General features: G+C 58.4%; 6 protein-coding genes across 6 annotated transcripts; 3 read left to right on the top strand and 3 right to left on the bottom strand.

Moving 5' to 3' along the window:
* Positions 1-126: 126 nt before the first annotated feature.
* CcaverHIS019_0111210 (uncharacterized protein) lies at positions 127-1,663 on the top strand (the record flags this gene model as incomplete). Its single annotated transcript, XM_060596703.1, has 2 exons — positions 127-612; positions 644-1,663. The coding sequence occupies 2 exons, from the start codon at positions 127-129 to the stop codon at positions 1,661-1,663; spliced, it is 1,506 nt and encodes a 501-aa protein (XP_060453669.1).
* Positions 1,664-1,900: 237 nt separating this feature from the next.
* SOL1 (uncharacterized protein) lies at positions 1,901-3,052 on the bottom strand (the record flags this gene model as incomplete). Its single annotated transcript, XM_060596702.1, has 5 exons — positions 1,901-2,060; positions 2,142-2,267; positions 2,370-2,732; positions 2,787-2,928; positions 2,989-3,052. 5 exons carry the CDS (start codon positions 3,050-3,052, stop codon positions 1,901-1,903), a joined length of 855 nt encoding a protein of 284 aa, XP_060453668.1.
* Positions 3,053-4,049: 997 nt separating this feature from the next.
* On the top strand, positions 4,050-4,690 carry CcaverHIS019_0111190 (uncharacterized protein; the record flags this gene model as incomplete). The annotated part of the gene is made up of 8 exons (XM_060596700.1): positions 4,050-4,075; positions 4,106-4,128; positions 4,160-4,189; positions 4,223-4,254; positions 4,286-4,378; positions 4,477-4,497; positions 4,597-4,603; positions 4,683-4,690. 8 exons carry the CDS (start codon positions 4,050-4,052, stop codon positions 4,688-4,690), a joined length of 240 nt encoding a protein of 79 aa, XP_060453667.1.
* Positions 4,691-5,101: 411 nt separating this feature from the next.
* On the bottom strand, positions 5,102-6,120 carry CcaverHIS019_0111180 (uncharacterized protein; the record flags this gene model as incomplete). Its single annotated transcript, XM_060596699.1, has 5 exons — positions 5,102-5,304; positions 5,359-5,459; positions 5,543-5,793; positions 5,825-5,884; positions 5,923-6,120. The coding sequence occupies 5 exons, from the start codon at positions 6,118-6,120 to the stop codon at positions 5,102-5,104; spliced, it is 813 nt and encodes a 270-aa protein (XP_060453666.1).
* A 1,678-nt stretch (positions 6,121-7,798) lies between these two features.
* Positions 7,799-10,324, top strand: VTC4 (uncharacterized protein; the record flags this gene model as incomplete). The annotated part of the gene is made up of 2 exons (XM_060596698.1): positions 7,799-7,822; positions 7,901-10,324. The coding sequence occupies 2 exons, from the start codon at positions 7,799-7,801 to the stop codon at positions 10,322-10,324; spliced, it is 2,448 nt and encodes an 815-aa protein (XP_060453665.1).
* Positions 10,325-10,609: 285 nt separating this feature from the next.
* On the bottom strand, positions 10,610-15,448 carry DNF1 (uncharacterized protein; the record flags this gene model as incomplete). The annotated part of the gene is made up of 3 exons (XM_060596697.1): positions 10,610-14,287; positions 14,322-14,491; positions 14,527-15,448. 3 exons carry the CDS (start codon positions 15,446-15,448, stop codon positions 10,610-10,612), a joined length of 4,770 nt encoding a protein of 1,589 aa, XP_060453664.1.
* Positions 15,449-15,561: the final 113 nt, after the last annotated feature.

The following is a 15,561-nucleotide window of genomic DNA, read 5'->3' as shown; positions in this document are numbered from 1 at the left end:
AATATCACCTTGCAACACGGGTTGGTGGAGGCGGGGCCCACCGGGATCAAACCATGGAAAGTCGGTTCGTACCGCGTAGTTTGGGACGATCACACATCGACAACCATAACAACATCGACATCAGAGATGCGGGTCTCGCGGCGTGCGATGAGCGGCCTCGCACCGACCGTGCGGGGCTTGGTTGAGGTGGCCTCCAACCCTACTTCCCCTTCTCCTGCCTCCCCCGCATCCTCCACTGCATCAGGCTGGATCCGTTCCCTCCGCGCACACAAGAAAGTGGCCTTTGCCGAACTCGACGACGGTAGCGGCGGCACGCTCCAAGCGGTTCTAAAAGGCGCGGCCCGACCCATAGCCGACTCGCTCTCTCCCGGCGCTTCCGTGTGCTTTAGTGGCCCCCTCTCGCCCTCCAAGGGATCGGGCCAGGCTGTTGAGCTCCTGGTTGAGGAGGCGTCTGTCTTGGGTGGGGTGGAAGAGGGATATCCTATCCAGAAAAAGGCGTTGCCGGCGTCGGTGTTGCGCGAAAATGCGCACCTCCGGTTCAGGACGGGGGCTATGGGCGCGACGATGCGGGTGCGCGATGCGCTGGCTCGCGATTGGCACGACTGGTTTGAGGTACGCCCTCTAAAGAATCAGCTGACCCCAGAACAACGACTTTATCCACGTCCACACCCCCATCCTGACCGCCAACGACTGCGAAGGCGCCGGCGAAGTCTTCACCCTCTCCCAATCCCTCCCTGCTGTCACTAAGGAGCCTTTCTTCCCCCGCCCAGTAAACCTCACCGTCTCTGGACAACTACACCTCGAAGCGCCGACCCACGCCCTAGGACGGACGTATACCCTTTCCCCCGCTTTCCGTGCCGAGCCATCCCAGACTAGTCGACACCTAGCCGAATTCTACATGCTTGAAGCCGAGGTCGCGTTCGTCGATAACCTCTCTTCCCTATTGGATATCGCCGAGGCCGGAGTGAGGGATACGGTATCTTCTCTCCTCCACTCCGATTCGGGCCGGGCTAGGCGGGCAAGGGAGGATATCGCTCGTATTGCCGCTAGCCAGGTCGCGAGCGAAGCTGAAGAGCGGGCAAGTGCTGGATTGCCGCCGCTTCCACCGGCTTGTAGAGAGCCAACACCACTCGCACACCTCGAAGCTGCGACGGGGCGTTTTGAGCGCGTCACATACGCTGAAGCCGTTATTCTACTCGAGAAACAGCACGCAGAAGTGCCGTTCGAGCGTACCCCAGGATACGAGGAGGGGCTGGCAAGCGAACACGAGCGCTGGCTGTGCGAGCATTTCGGCAAGCCCGTTTTCGTCACCCACTACCCCGCCGAACAGAAACCATTTTACATGCTCCCCTCGGATGCCAACGCCTCCGCTCCCACGTCTTCCGGGACCGTCGCCTGCTTCGACCTCTTGTTCCCCGGGATTGGGGAGATGGCAGGGGGGAGTATGCGCGAACACCGCCTCGAGGCGCTCAAGGATAGCCTCGCGCGCCATGGACTCCCAGAGGCAGAGTACCAGTGGTACCTCGATCTTCGGCGGTTTGGGTCGGTGCCCCATGGCGGGTGGGGGATGGGGTGGGAACGTTGGGTGTGCTGGGTGACTGGCCAGGCGAACGTGCGTGATGTTGTCGCGTTCCCCCGCTGGGCTGGAAGCTGCCGCTTCTAAGTGCCCCTCGGCCCTCGGGCGCGCACTCTATCAGGATAGACTATCCTCCATACACTACCACGGCACACATCACCACTCGCACAATGCACAGTTTACTCCGCAACCCCACTTTCTGCGCAACGTCGCTCCCACTCTATCCATCCTACGCTATGGTACTCATGTAATTGTTGATCGCTTCAGGTGGGGCCCATCTAGCTAGCTACCAGGCGCACTGCGACCGTTTACTCTCGCGAGAGATTAGTCCTGCTCGGCGGCCCGCTGTGCGGCACGCTTCTTGGCCAACGCAACGGCCTCCTCGGCCTCCTTCTGGTTGTCTATCCACCGGAACGTTGTTGGCGGGTACTGGGTCTTGGCGGCGGCCTCGGCGTCGGCGAACCAGAACACGAGTCCTGGGGCGCTGGGCGTCAGCCTTTATCAACATATCACATTATCACAGGCACTGCCTGTGCGCGACTGTGCGCTAGGCACTCTGACTTACGCAGGGCGGATTCGCGAGCACGGGAGCCCAGTCTCGGGCTCGTCGAGGACCGTGTGAAGAAGGTCGGCCTTTTCTGGGCCCGACACGACAAAGACGGCACGGTAGCAGTGCGTCAGGACGGGGATGCTGTGGTCAGCGGAGTGCAGCGAGCGTGTCGTGGCGATGCCGTAGCGCAGGGGCCAGACACTTTGTCTTTGGCCGACAACCACACAGCAACTCGCAACTCACGTCATGGTGATACGGCGCTTGGGTCCGTTCGGCGCGTCGTCGAGGCTCGTGACCCAGGCGTCACGTTCCGAGAGAACGTCGTGGCCGGCAAAGAGGGAGCACGTCTCGCCCTCGACACCCATACCGAGTAGCATCAAGTCAAAGGTAGGGTAGCGTGCGGCATTGGACGCGGCAAAGTGGTTGACAAGCTGCTTCTCATAGTCGTCCGCGAGCTCCTCGAGGTCATCGAGGTGCTGAGGGTTGATAGTGTGAATCTGGCTCTTGGGGATTGGGACGTGCTGCAGGAACGACAAGTAGTTGGAGTGGTAATTCGAGTCCTCGGAATCCAGAGGCACGGCACGCTCGTCGCAGAAGAAGACCTCCCTAAGTGTGTGAGCTGCGCCCTGCGATAGTCTAGTCAAGTCGGGTCACGCTTACCACTTGTCCCACTGAACGTTCTGCTGACCCGCTAAGCCGCGGAGGTTGGCGGCGAGCGAACCACCCGAGAGCGCAATGGTGAACTTGCCGCGCTTGTCGACGGCATCCCGCTGCGCCTTGATGACAAAGTTTGCGAGCGAGTCTGGTGTCAGCATATTAAAGCGGACTGATTGGGTCGGTCGCTCGCACAACGACGACGCACCGACAAGGGTCTGGTTGTCCTTGAACGAGTAGAAGACGGGAGGGGCGGGGGGAGGGGGCGGCATGGTGGGCAATGGGGGAGGGGCCAGGGGAGACGAGTCAGAATGAACAAGGTCGTGGACGGCCTATCGAGAATGTGGGCGAGTGTCTGGTGGCAAGGTGGTGCGACTTGGCGACTCGCACAGGGACAAGTTGAGTCGGGGGAGAGCCGTGCGGAAGCGGAGGGGAAATGGCGACGTTGAGCGGGGTAGAGTGATGAGCCGGTGTTTGTGGATTTAGGGGAAGTATGAGGGGGACGAAAGGAAGGATGGAGGATAACAAGTGTGGTGGATGGATGATTGCGAGGATGAGTTGTTCGGTTTGAACGTTGATACAATATCAATCCGTGGTCGTCTTGAGTACCTTGCTTGGGAGGAGGGAAGGGAGGGGAGGGGAGGGGGTGGGGTGGGGGTTATAGGCTATAGGTAACATGTCAGCACATAAGGGTTGGACCCATTTTGACAGAGATACTCTCTCTGTCACCCAACAACAGAGTCAACCCAATTAACCCAACCAGCGTCTTCAGGGTACAGCGTATCTAGTACTCTTGAATGGCAAGCCAAGTTGCATCCTTCTCCTTGGCCCTCTCCTTCGCCTCGACGTGCCACTACAAACGCCTCTTTACAGGGGAAGACGACTAGTTGTCATCTAATACTCTATGCCAACACGACCAACTCGACATGCATTAGATAGATGTAAAAATGTGAACTGTACACCGAATCTCACGAAAAATCCGATGACGTTTCGTCACCTTGATGCAGGTCTAATGCAGGTCTGCCAGGGGTGTAAAAAAGGTCATCATGTGTCATCTGCTATCTTACAGGCTGACCTTTTGAGGTCTAGGCATAACGTCATTTCTTATCCCATATCCCATCCAACTCGAATGTTCTCCTATTCATCCTATTTTGTTAGTTAACCCATTACAACTGGGCCATCACTTTGCAAACTCCTCCACCCAACCTCCACTCTGGCCAACCAAGACTTGCCTCTCAACTTGTACAGTGCGCCAAATCATCAACAACCATGTCCGGCAAAATTCTCTGGGGAAGGTGAGCACTGCCTGGACTTGCTAACACTAGGTGGCTCGGTGTCACGACCATCCGTGCGTCTCCCCACGACCTAGCTAATCACAGTCATGGGTGTCGGGTACACGCTCTTGAAGGGTGCGTACAATTCACCGACTTGGCTAATGGTAGTGGCGACGCCGACCGAGGAGGAGTTCTACAATGTATTCCATCATTATACTATTGCTGACTCAGTCCCTCTCGCCAGACCTTAAGAGGAAGGTGGACGAAGTTAGGGCACAGCGCGCCGCTCTCGAGAATAGCAAGACCGTCCAGGCCAAACTTGAGGTACGTTGGTCCCTTTGCGATGTCCGTCGTGCTGACGCTTCCCTCATACTTTGTCATTGCCTGCTGATTATAATTTGCCTTCCACTTGATGAATACAGGCCGCGAGCGACGACGGCAAGGTTATCTGGGGAGACGAGCTTAAGAAGACGACCAATCCTGGCAAATAGACTCACGACTCGCGTCTCATCTGCAGGTCACGTTACAGGACACATCTGCAGGATCCGTGTATGTATTCTACTGGGCAGCAGGACGTTGGCGGGGTCAGACCGATTGATCGTCGGTGAATCGGCTGACCAGGCCCCAGACTTCTAACACACTCTCACTCTCCTTCGCACGGATATCTGCACGTCACCATCACCGAGTCGGAAGATCGACTCGTCGCGACGTACGTCGACCGACGACGGCAGCGGAGCGTGCGGTCCGCACGTTGGGATGCAGGTCGGGCTACATGTGCCCCTCGCTTATGCTTCTCGCACTGCCGAACAGCCCACATTCAAGGCGTTCCAGAGGCTCAGACACGCGGTGGCTTACCCAGCCACACCTTGACTGTGCAATTAGTTGTGCAGTTAAACAATTGCCACCCCGTCACATCACTAAATGCATGGTATTCTGTTGTACGATGACGGCGGTAGTGCCAGGATACAAGATGATACAAGACGGTGGTGGTGCCGCCTACCCCGGGCCGAGCAGAGTTCCGGTTTGTGGCCACTTCTCTTCCCACCCTCAGAAAAACAGCGTCCGAGGGCACGGTTCCTCGCCGCTCTTGCACGTCGCGAAGCGGCTGTCGACGCGGCCCTTCTCCTCCTCGGTCAACGCACCACACATCTCAGGATGGCAGGGGAAATACTGCCCGTCGACATGTGTGTACGCCGTCTTGTAAAGCGTCGTCAGGCGCTGCGAGAGTTCGGGGTTGGCGGGTGCGCAGACTGGCGTCAATTCTTTGCTCGGAACCAGCAACGCAGTCTTCTCTCGCGACTCACCGTCTGTCACCTGCTTCGCCCACATAAAGTACGATTGGATGCGGCGCACGCCCCAGCCGACAGGCGGTGAGCGGCGGATACTCTCGAGGTTGTGAAGCTTGCTGTTGTATCAGCTTTTGTTGATCAAATAGCCGGGTCCCCAAACGCCCAAATACGGCGCCGATCATTCCCAGTCCCGACTCACTCGGCTAGCTTGACCTGCTGCGCTTCACGACTCCTGAAGGGAGCTGTACGAAGCTGCTCGGCCTTGCGCTCCAGTCCGTTAAGCGAAACGTCGTCGGTACACTCTGCAACGATGCTGGCGACAGGAGACCCAAACGCCTCCTCGATCTCCTTGATAGTTGTATTCGTGTCCTCGACCGTGTCGTGTAGCAACGCCGCCTGGAGAAGGTGGATATCGTTAACGCCGCACGACGAGAGAATGTTCGCCACGGCCTGTGGTCAGTTGAGTCAACTATGAACCCACAATCGGGTGGTTGATGTACGGCGTCTGGTCGAGGTCCTTCCTGCGCTGACACTGGTGTTTCTTCGGGTTAGCGGGGTGCACAGACCCACTCTACTCACCCAGGCGGCAAAGTCGATCGTGCGAAGGAGCACAGCGAGAGGTGGCTCGTCGTGCGCTCCACATGCGCAGTGAACCGCGTCGCGCGGAGGCGGCGCGGTCGGCGTAATGGGTGGAGGAGTGGTGGCGACCTCGTCGTCGCTGTTTGCCTGCTCGTTGGCACGCTGTGCCTTGGTAGTCTCGGGCGGCGGAGTGTTCATTCTAGACGAGATGGTGATGGGTGGAAAAGGGCGGTCAAACGACGGAAAGATTGGTCGTGGGGGCGTGCGCGTGGCGAACGGGCGAGCAAGTGGATGAGTGACTGACGCTGAGAATAGTGGTAAGAGTGAGGTGGCAGAGCGGGGTGTTTCGAATCTGCCGAGGCTAGGCGAGGCGAGAGAGGGAAAGGTGCGAGGTAGATGGAAGCGTAGGAGTGGCAGCGTGGCGATGCACTCTTTGTGTGGGAATGGCGAGTGGGCGAGAATGCGAGATGCAAGCTAGCGTGCGGTGTAAGGGCACAGTACAAGAGAGGAGTTGTGCGACGAGTGTGATTATGATCTGTTCAAGCGGTGGGAGCCAAATGAAATGTGGGGTGGGGTGGGGAATGTTACAAATGACAAATGCGTCCCATCAATATGCAGCCAGTAGTAGTAGTGGGCCCTTGAATACAAGATACGTTAGATACCACTAGATGAATGCATTGACAGGTAAAGCCCAAGGGACTGGATGGATGGGGTTGAGTGGAGTGGAGACTTGGAAAGTGGGGTGGTATGTAGCCCACGTACGCGGCCTAAGCGGCCTGCGCGGCCTGTTCGGACGCACACGACCACCCGCCCCCGCCAAACCAGACATCCGATCAAAGCGCATCGTGTCGGCGGCGGCGCCACTAAGCAAACAGCTACACAGGTCTGATAAGCTCCAGTATTATGCAGGCCTCTACAAGGCCGACTCTATGCACTATTTAGGCTCACCACAGCCCACATTACCTCCACCCTCTTGGTCAGCTGACCAGCCAGTAAGATGCAGCCGATAGAGGCCAGATTCCAAAGCGAGCCAGGCTCGGATCGGACCAATTCGCTCCTCTGGAGCTCTGGTAGGCCTCCTACTACTCGCTCCGATAGCGGATCTGATCACCCGGCATCTTTTGGATCCGGGTTAATGTACGTCTACCGCGCAACGACGTGGTGAGACCCGTAATTTTTGAGATCCAGTCCTCGGGATAGGTTGCGGCGCCTGGCCCGGTGGCCGGTGGGACCGACCAAGTAGTGGCCAATCCGGTGCTTCAATCAGAATGCAGTCCAAACAGGATTGGGCCGTGTGTCGGTCGGCCTGCCAAGCAGTAAAATACCCACAAAAGGACAGAGGTTGTAAGCTAGGTGTGTGTCGAACGCCCGACCCTGTCAACTGGAAGAGTCAAAGTCTAGAACGTCACACGTGGTATTGTGTGTAGGGTGGGGGGTTAGAATCTCTACATTGTTCAGTGCCTGAGGTAGTAAAGACGAACGTGCGTTCAAGTGTATAGTGACGTCCAATTCCATGACGACGATCAAGCCATCTCTAGGTAGAGAGAGTCATGAGACATCTCATCCAACATCAATCTGCAATCTTGTACACTTAGCCTTGTAACCTTCGTGCTCGTCACTTTCACTCTCTACTTCACATCCAAAGCGCGACTTGTTTCCTCCTCCTCCTCGCAACAGTCGACGCTCATCACTCTCTCTCTCACACACACACTCTCTCTCCAAACCTCCACCGGCGGTACCTCCAACTCCAACGCGCCAAGACCCCAACCCTCATCCTAACACCAACAACCATTTCCTACCCGCTATTTTGTCAGCAGGCCATCCCAACTCTTTATTGAAACGCTCTTCACGCTCCACGCAGCGTGACTAATCCAGGATGAAGTTTGGTCGCCGCATCAAGGTGTGTAGTTGGTTTTGCTTATACGATTGAGAGGGGAGCGACAACCCCGGTCAAAACAACCTTCCTTGCTGACCACAGGACTCGCGCTACTCGGAGTGGGCAGACCAGTACATCGACTACTCTGCGCTCAAGAAGCAGATCAAGAAGAACCTGCCATGGACAGCCGAGGCCGAGGTGGAATTTATCGCGTCACTCACTGGCGAACTTGAAAAGTGTGAGAGCTTCCAGCGCCAGAAGGCGCAGGAGATCAACCTCCGCATCGACAAGCTCGAGAAGGAGGTGTACGACCTTGTCGCCAAGGCTACCGCCGAGGACAGCGGTGACGACGTATCGTCGGATGAGCCACCCACGGAGCGCGAAGTCGAGGCGCAGGTCGACAGCTACGTCGACGAGGATGGAGGATCGGACGATGATGACGACGACCGAGATGAGGACGACGAGCCAATGAGCCTCGACGATATTGAGGAACGCTTCAAGGAGCTCGAGGAGGAGGTCGCGGTTCTCGTGGCCGACGTGCACGACCTTGCGCTCTTCACCAAGCTCAACTTTACCGGCTTTATCAAGATTGTCAAGAAGCACGACAAGCTCACCGGCTTCCAGTTAAAGCCGTCCTTCAACAAGGAGGTCCTGGAGAAGCACCCATTCTACAAGATGAACTATGACGTCGTAATAGTAAAGCTCTCCAAGCTCTTCGACCTTGTCCGCACACGCGGTAACCCTGTCGAGGGCGACTCTTCTGCCGGTGGCAGCCAGAACGCGTTCGTGCGCAGTACGACCAAGTACTGGGTACACGAGGAGAACATTGTGCCACTCAAGCTCAACGTACTAAAGCACCTGCCAGTGCTCGTGTTCGACCCCAACAAGGAGTTCGACGTCAAGGACTCGGCCATCACGTCCATCTACTACGACAACGAGGATCTCGAGCTGTATCTCGGTCGCCTCGAGAAGACCGAGGGTGCAGAGGCTATCCGTATGCGTTGGTACGGTGACGTCGACGGCAAGGTCGTCTTCGTCGAGCGCAAGACGCACCGTGAAGATTGGACAGGCGAGAAGTCGGTCAAGGAGCGCTTCACCATCAAGGAAGACAAGCTCAACGACTTTTGCGCGGGCCGCTACACGATGGACGCTGAGTTTGACGCACTTGTTGCCAAGGGCAAGAAGACGGAGAAGGAAGTTGAGAACATGAAGCAACTCGCCGACGAGATTCAGTACGCCATTGTCACGCGCAAGCTGTGCCCCGTCATGCGGTCGTTCTACAACCGTACCGCGTTCCAGCTACCTGGGAACGCGTCTGTGCGCATCTCACTCGACACCGAGCTCACGCTCGTGCGCGAGGACAGCTTTGACGGTGTGGACCGCACAAACGGCAACTGGCGCCGCACGGACATGGGCATCGACTTCCCCTTCCCGACCGTGAAGAAGCAGGACAAGGAGCTGTTCCCGTACGCGGTTCTCGAGGTCAAGCTGGCCACGCGTGTGGGCGAGGAGCCTCCTCAGTGGATCCGCGACCTCGTCCACTCGCACCTTGTCGAGGCCGTCCCCAAGTTCTCCAAGTTCATTCACGGCTGCGCGACGCTCCTTCCCGAGCGTGTGGACCTCGTACCCTTTTGGCTGCCCCAGATGGACGAGGACATCCGGAAGCAGCCGAGTGCGGAATCTCGTGTGCTCATCGAGCGCCCTGTCTCGCAGACACATAGTGCCGAAAGCAGTTCGCAAGCCCACTCCCAGCCCAACTCGCCGCACATGGACGGCACCGACACGTACCAGGAGCCCGTGTCCGAGGGCGAGGACGACGAATACCTTGTCGAGGCGTCGGCGACGAACGAGGACGCACATCTTCGACTGCCAGCCGAGGCGGCCGAGGAGGCCAAGGCGGCGCGCGAGCATCGCGAGCGTAACTTACGCTCTGGGCCCGACTCGAGTGGTTTCCAGCGCCCCGCACCTAAGAAGTACCACCGTGGGCTGGGTGTGGACCCTCTGCAGCCGTCGAACAAATTCGACTCAAACGTGAGCGCCCTCGATGCCAAGTTGCACGACGCGGCGAAGCGGGGGCATCGCGAATCAGACGACGACGCCGAGGATGCAGATGAGGGGGGCGAGGACGAGGGCGATCCGAATCACGTCGAGTTCACGCGCGAGTTCCGCGCGCCGACGGGAAAGCGTATCGCGATCCCCGTCCGCATCGAGCCCAAGGTCATCTTTGCGACTGAGCGCACCTTCCTCAAGTGGCTGCACTTTGCTGTCCTCCTCTCTGCCGTCTCGATTACTCTGATAAACTTTATCCCGCCCGGCGACACGGTCGGCTTTATTGCTGCTGCGTGCTTCACTTTCACGGCGCTGATGGCCACCGCATACTCGGGCGTCATGTATGCGTGGCGCGTCCTGCGTATTCGTGCGCGCCGCGCCGTAGACTACCACGACAAGTATGGGCCGACGGCGCTGTGTCTCGCCCTCATTGCTAGCGTTCTCGTCAACCTCATCCTCCGTGTTCGCGAGCTGTAGTACTATCGTAATGTGTCTTGCATGGATCGGATTTGCTAGGATGACCAGGACCAGGGCTTAAGGGTCATTCTTATGGGCTCACGGCGATGTTTGGACAGTGCCGTGAGGTCATTTCCCCATCATGACCTAGAATAGTTGGGCTGGTCAGCCCTGCACCTCTGCCAACTCACTGCGTCGCTCTTGCCATACACCAACTCTTTCCAGCTACCAGTTCGGCAGACAGAACCAAGCCTCAAAGCCCCCTGACCAGTAAAAGTCCTGCATCTATGCATAGTGTACAGTGCATTACACGGCGCGCCCAGCGTAGTTTTCGTCAAACTCGGATGGCGGGCGATTCTGCCACTCCGTGCCCTCCGTAAAATCGGGGTTGGCCCACGCTGATGGCGGCTGGCGGCGTTGGGAAGACAATGGGGCGAGGTTCTCGACCAGCGAGTGCTCAGCGGGGGGGTGGCGGTCCGGTGACGGTCCAGACGATCCCGGGGTATCACGCCAGGCTTCGGTATTCCAGGACTGGGTATATGGTTGGTCTGGTTTGGGTTGTGGCCATGCCTGCGCTGGCCACGCTGGGTCGGGGTGAGGTGATGGGCTTGTTGGGGTTGAGGGGCCGACCGAGTCCGAGTTGGGCGCGTGTTGGTGTAGTAATGGATCGGAGGGGCGGATGGGGCTTTCGAAGCGCGTCTCCACTGGGGCTGGGCGGGGTTTGTATGCGTAGCTCGCCCCCTCGATGTCTGGGTGTAGGCGGCGGCGACGCTTGCGGTGCGGGACTCCAAGCTGGTCCTTCAGATCGCCGCCGACCCAGGCCTCGCGGATAATGTCCTTGTCGATGGGGAAGTAGGACTGCTTGAACGCACGGAGGAGCCAGTGCGGTCCCACCGCGAGCATGACGGTGAAGACAACGGTCGCCCAGAAGGTGAAGGTCGGGAAGATGATTGACACGACGCCATAGTACGCTAGGTTGGACATGTACGAGTACACGGCGATCCAGATGAACACGGCCAGAGTCGAGAGCGGGATGATGATCCACGGGATGAACGTCCAGTAGCGCGTGTTGATGCCGACGTAGAGGTTGGCTGCGAAGATGCCCGCAGCCGCAATGGCCGACGACAGGTCATAAAGGTTGTTCGTGTCGCGCGCACTCGACGACCACGTCGTACCATCCCCGTAGATGAAGTAGGGGATGAAGAAGATGATCGCAGACTGGTACAGGCCGTCGAGCATGTACAGCCAGAAACGGACTCTGGTGTAGTCCAGGCCCATGATGCCACGCGTGTATAGCTGCGGGTAGGCCATCGAGCACACGGCGTTCGTGTCCTGATCGAACGCACCGAGGATACCGACGGGTAACGACGTGAAGATGAGGTTGTAGAGTAGCACAAACGTGTACTCGAACAGGTACGTCGCGTCGAAGCTGCAGAAGATGAGAAACCAGAACATGGCGAGTGTCCAGATGACGTTCTTGTAGAAGAAGTTGGCGTGCATGTCGGCGACGCGCACGTACGACCAACGCCCGTGGACGAGCAGTAAGCGCGTTAGAAAGCGGAACTGTCCGAAAGCATAGTCAGCCGACATGGCCGCCTGCGAACCCTCGAGGCCGAACAGCCCAACGCCAATGTTGGCCTCTTGGATCATGGCTACGTCGTTGGCACCGTCGCCAATGCTGAGCGTCATCGCGTTGCAGCCGTCCTTAACAAGCTTGACCGTCTGTGCCTTCTGCGCTGGCGAGACGCGGCAGCAGATGACGGCGGCACACTGCGTTCCCAGCGAGAGGAAGAGCGTCTTGAGCGAAGGGTCCAGAGCGTATCGCAAGCTTTCGCCATCGATGACCACAGCAAACTCGGCCGAGGGGTTCATGCCAGCGGTGTAGATCTTGCCGCCACCCCTGGTAGGAGGTGGCCCGAGGGTCGATGCGATCTTGTTCAGGCCGCTTTCAATCTGTGCTCGTGCTCCTTCCGGCGAGTCCGCCGAGATGATCATGACTTCCATGTCGTTGGTGAGCAGGTTGCACGAGTAGCCGATTTCGATGGCTGTCTGCAGCTTATCGCCAGTCAGGATCCACAGCTTGATGCCAGCCTTGTGCAACATCGCAATGGCGTCAGGCACACCCTCTTGCAGCTTGTCCTCGAGGGCGGTAGCACCCAGGATCGTGAGGCTGTGTTCGATGACCTCGCACGCCTTGTCGATCTTGTCCTCGCGGTCATTAACAGCCGCGCACGCCTCGTCGTACTGCTTCGACCACTGGTCAAACTCCTGCTCGCCCATGTAGCGGTAAGCGATGCACAGTGTGCGAAGACCCGCGTTAGCGAACGTCTCCAGGTCCTTGAGCGTCGTCTGCTTAAGCTGCTCGTTGTGGTTCTTGACGAGCCGCTCGTAGATGACAGTGTCGGCACCTTTGCAGTAGAGTACAATCTGTCCCTCGGGACTGCGGACGATCACGCTCATACGCTTGCGCGTCGAGTTGAACTCGAGCACACGTAGAGGTGTCCAGCGCTCGGGGATACCGAGTACCTCGATGTCGATCTTCTGCGTATTACGGGTGACGAACGGGAAGCCGGCGTCGCGTGCCGCGCTGACGAGAGCGGCCTCGTCTGGACTCTCCGCCTTGTAATCAAGGCAAAACGGCTTGTCCTCGGGTTCAGCCTTGTCGGACAGGACAGTGTGACACAGGGCGAGTGCGCGGAAGAACGCGATGATATCGGGCCGGAGAGGGTCCTGCTTGTCGGCGAGGCGCTGGGCGAGGTTCGGAGCGACGAGGGTGAGCTGGTCCTCGCGCAGGTAACGGTTCTTGTAGGCCCTCTTCATCGTGTTAATCATTGTCTCCTTGTACTCCTCGAGCTCCTCGGCCTGGTCCTCCATCGTCATGCCGAGGTCCTTGCCCTCGCGCTTGGCTGCGCCGAGCATGGCCTCAGTAAAGCCCTCGCCGAACGAGACGCCCTGGATCGAGCACTTCTTGAATTCCATGACGTTTTGCGTGAGAGTGCCAGTCTTGTCTGAGAACACATACTCGATCTGACCGAGGTCATCTGAGATGTTCCACCTCTTGGGCACGCATGGCGTGTCGTATGGTGCGTAGTACATCTCGATGTCCTGGAAGATGAAGAACGCCTGGATCGTTTTGACGATTTCGATGGTGATGTACAGCGAAATCGGCACAATGTTCTGGAAGACGACGAGGGACGAGACGAAGATGACGACCGAGTCGATCACGACGTTCTCCGAGACGGCGGCCCCAATCTCGTAGTACTTGGCACTCGTGTCGTCCTTGTACCTGTACACGCCGTGCAGAAGGGCTGTGAGCAAACAGAGTACCATTAGGATGATGAAGTTCATAATGACGTTGAAGTTTGTCTCGCGCTCGATCTTGCTGCGCTTCGACGGTGTGTCACCGCCGTTGAGCATAATCTTGGTGTCGGCGCCGGTGAATACGACGAGGCCAATGACCCACTTCGTGTTGCGGATCGTGCAGCCGCGCAGCAGCATCTCGTTAATCGTGACTGGCTCAACCTTCTCCTCGCCCGCGCTTAGTCGGCCGTGGCTGGTCGAGCGGTAGCGCATCAGGCCGTTGTACGAGTAGAGGTTGGCGTGTGGTGGTTCCGAATCGAGCATAAATCTCGAGTGCTCGAGATCCTCCTCGCTGCGGGCATGCGAGGTCGCCTTGACGGCCTTGCGAGGCTTGAGGTTGGTCTCGCCGTCGAGGTTCTTGGTCTCGACGAAACACAATCCGTCCGCGTCCGATGTCGCAAGGACGATGACATCGGCGGGAATCTGCTCGTTGTCGCGCAGGAGGACGAGATCACCGACTTCGAGCTTCTTCCACAGCGTGCGCTCCCACTGCGCCGTCCCCGCGGTCTGCATTGAATAATCGACTGCGCCTGCGCTGCGCCCTGACGTTGCACTGGGCGTAGATGACGATACCGAGATTGCGCGTGGCCGATAAGGTAAGCGCATACCGGGAATGGAGTCGGACTGGTGTCAGCTTGCTTGAGCAACTCCAACTTACCGAAGGGTACTGCTGCGACGCTGGCAGCTGCAGCGTTCCCCGGGGCGTGTCGTCGAGCTGGATCTCCTCGGTGTCGTGCTCCTTCGACACCCGCTCCATGACAATCTGCTTGCCGGCGCGCGCCTCGGCCTCGCGCAGCTTGCGCACTCCCTTGGACGGCTTTTGAGGGTCTGCCGTCAGTTCATGTGGCTCTCTAGTAACTCACTTTGCCCAATGTGGAATAGCCGCTCAAACCAGTTGCGCGGGTCAGTGGGCTGGTTCTCGTTCCTCCAGTTGCCGAGCTTGGTAGCCGCACTCGTGTTGACCTGCTCATCGAGACTCGCGCGGCGCCAGTCCTCTACGCCATCCTTGATCGCTGTCATACCCAAGATGGCGACAAGCGGCAGCATGGCAATCTCTGGCGTGGTCGCGCCAAAGATCGGGAATAGCTGTAAGATGACGAGGCCCAGAAAGTACATGTTGGCGACACGGTGGAACTGCTCGAACAGGTTGCGCGGAAGGAACGTGAGGAGCGTGTATTTGGAAGTGCGGACCTTGTTGCGCGCGTACCGCACCAAAGGCTCGCCAGCCTTGTCGACCGCATTTGGCGGTAGTGGCATGTTGACGTACACCTCGCGGCGTGGAAGCTGCTTCTTGCCCTTCTTGACCTTGGTCTTGTCCTTGGGCACATCGTGTGGGCGTGACGGTTCTGGCTCGTCACCAGCAACGGACGTGTCGGCTTGTGACCCTCCTGCCTCGCTGCCCGCAATCGTCGGTGGCCTGAGCTCCTCCTTGCCCGCCATCTCCGGCTTGTCCTCCTGCTCCTCACGACGGCGACGTATACGCTTGCGCGTGAGATGCCGCAACAGCCGCGAGCGCTTGCGGTGCATCCTCGCGTCCTCGGACCGGATACTCTCCGCAATCACGCTGTGGGCGGTACGCGTTGTGCGCAGCCGTAGTGCGGGATCTATCGCGTTCGGGTCATACTCGTCGGCATTGAATGCGTCGTAGTACCGCTGCTGTTGAGGGTTGAGGACAGCTGTGCTACTCGACGGCAATGCCTGATCGTCAAGGGGGTGCGACATGTAGTTGCTTGGGCCGGCGTATGGGTCGCCGTACCCGTATCGCTCGTCTCTAGGGTATGCCATGGTGAATGGGCAAAGGCTAGAAGATGAGTCGACGAGATGTCGAAACGTGCGGCAAGCCCGCTAAAGACAAGAGATAGAAGGCGGAAGTGTGGGCTGCGCTGAGTTGGTTTGAC

Source organism: Cutaneotrichosporon cavernicola (assembly GCF_030864355.1).
Source record: "Cutaneotrichosporon cavernicola HIS019 DNA, chromosome: 1".
Lineage (NCBI taxonomy): Eukaryota > Fungi > Basidiomycota > Tremellomycetes > Trichosporonales > Trichosporonaceae > Cutaneotrichosporon > Cutaneotrichosporon cavernicola.
This window is presented reverse-complemented; position numbering and strand designations above follow the sequence as displayed.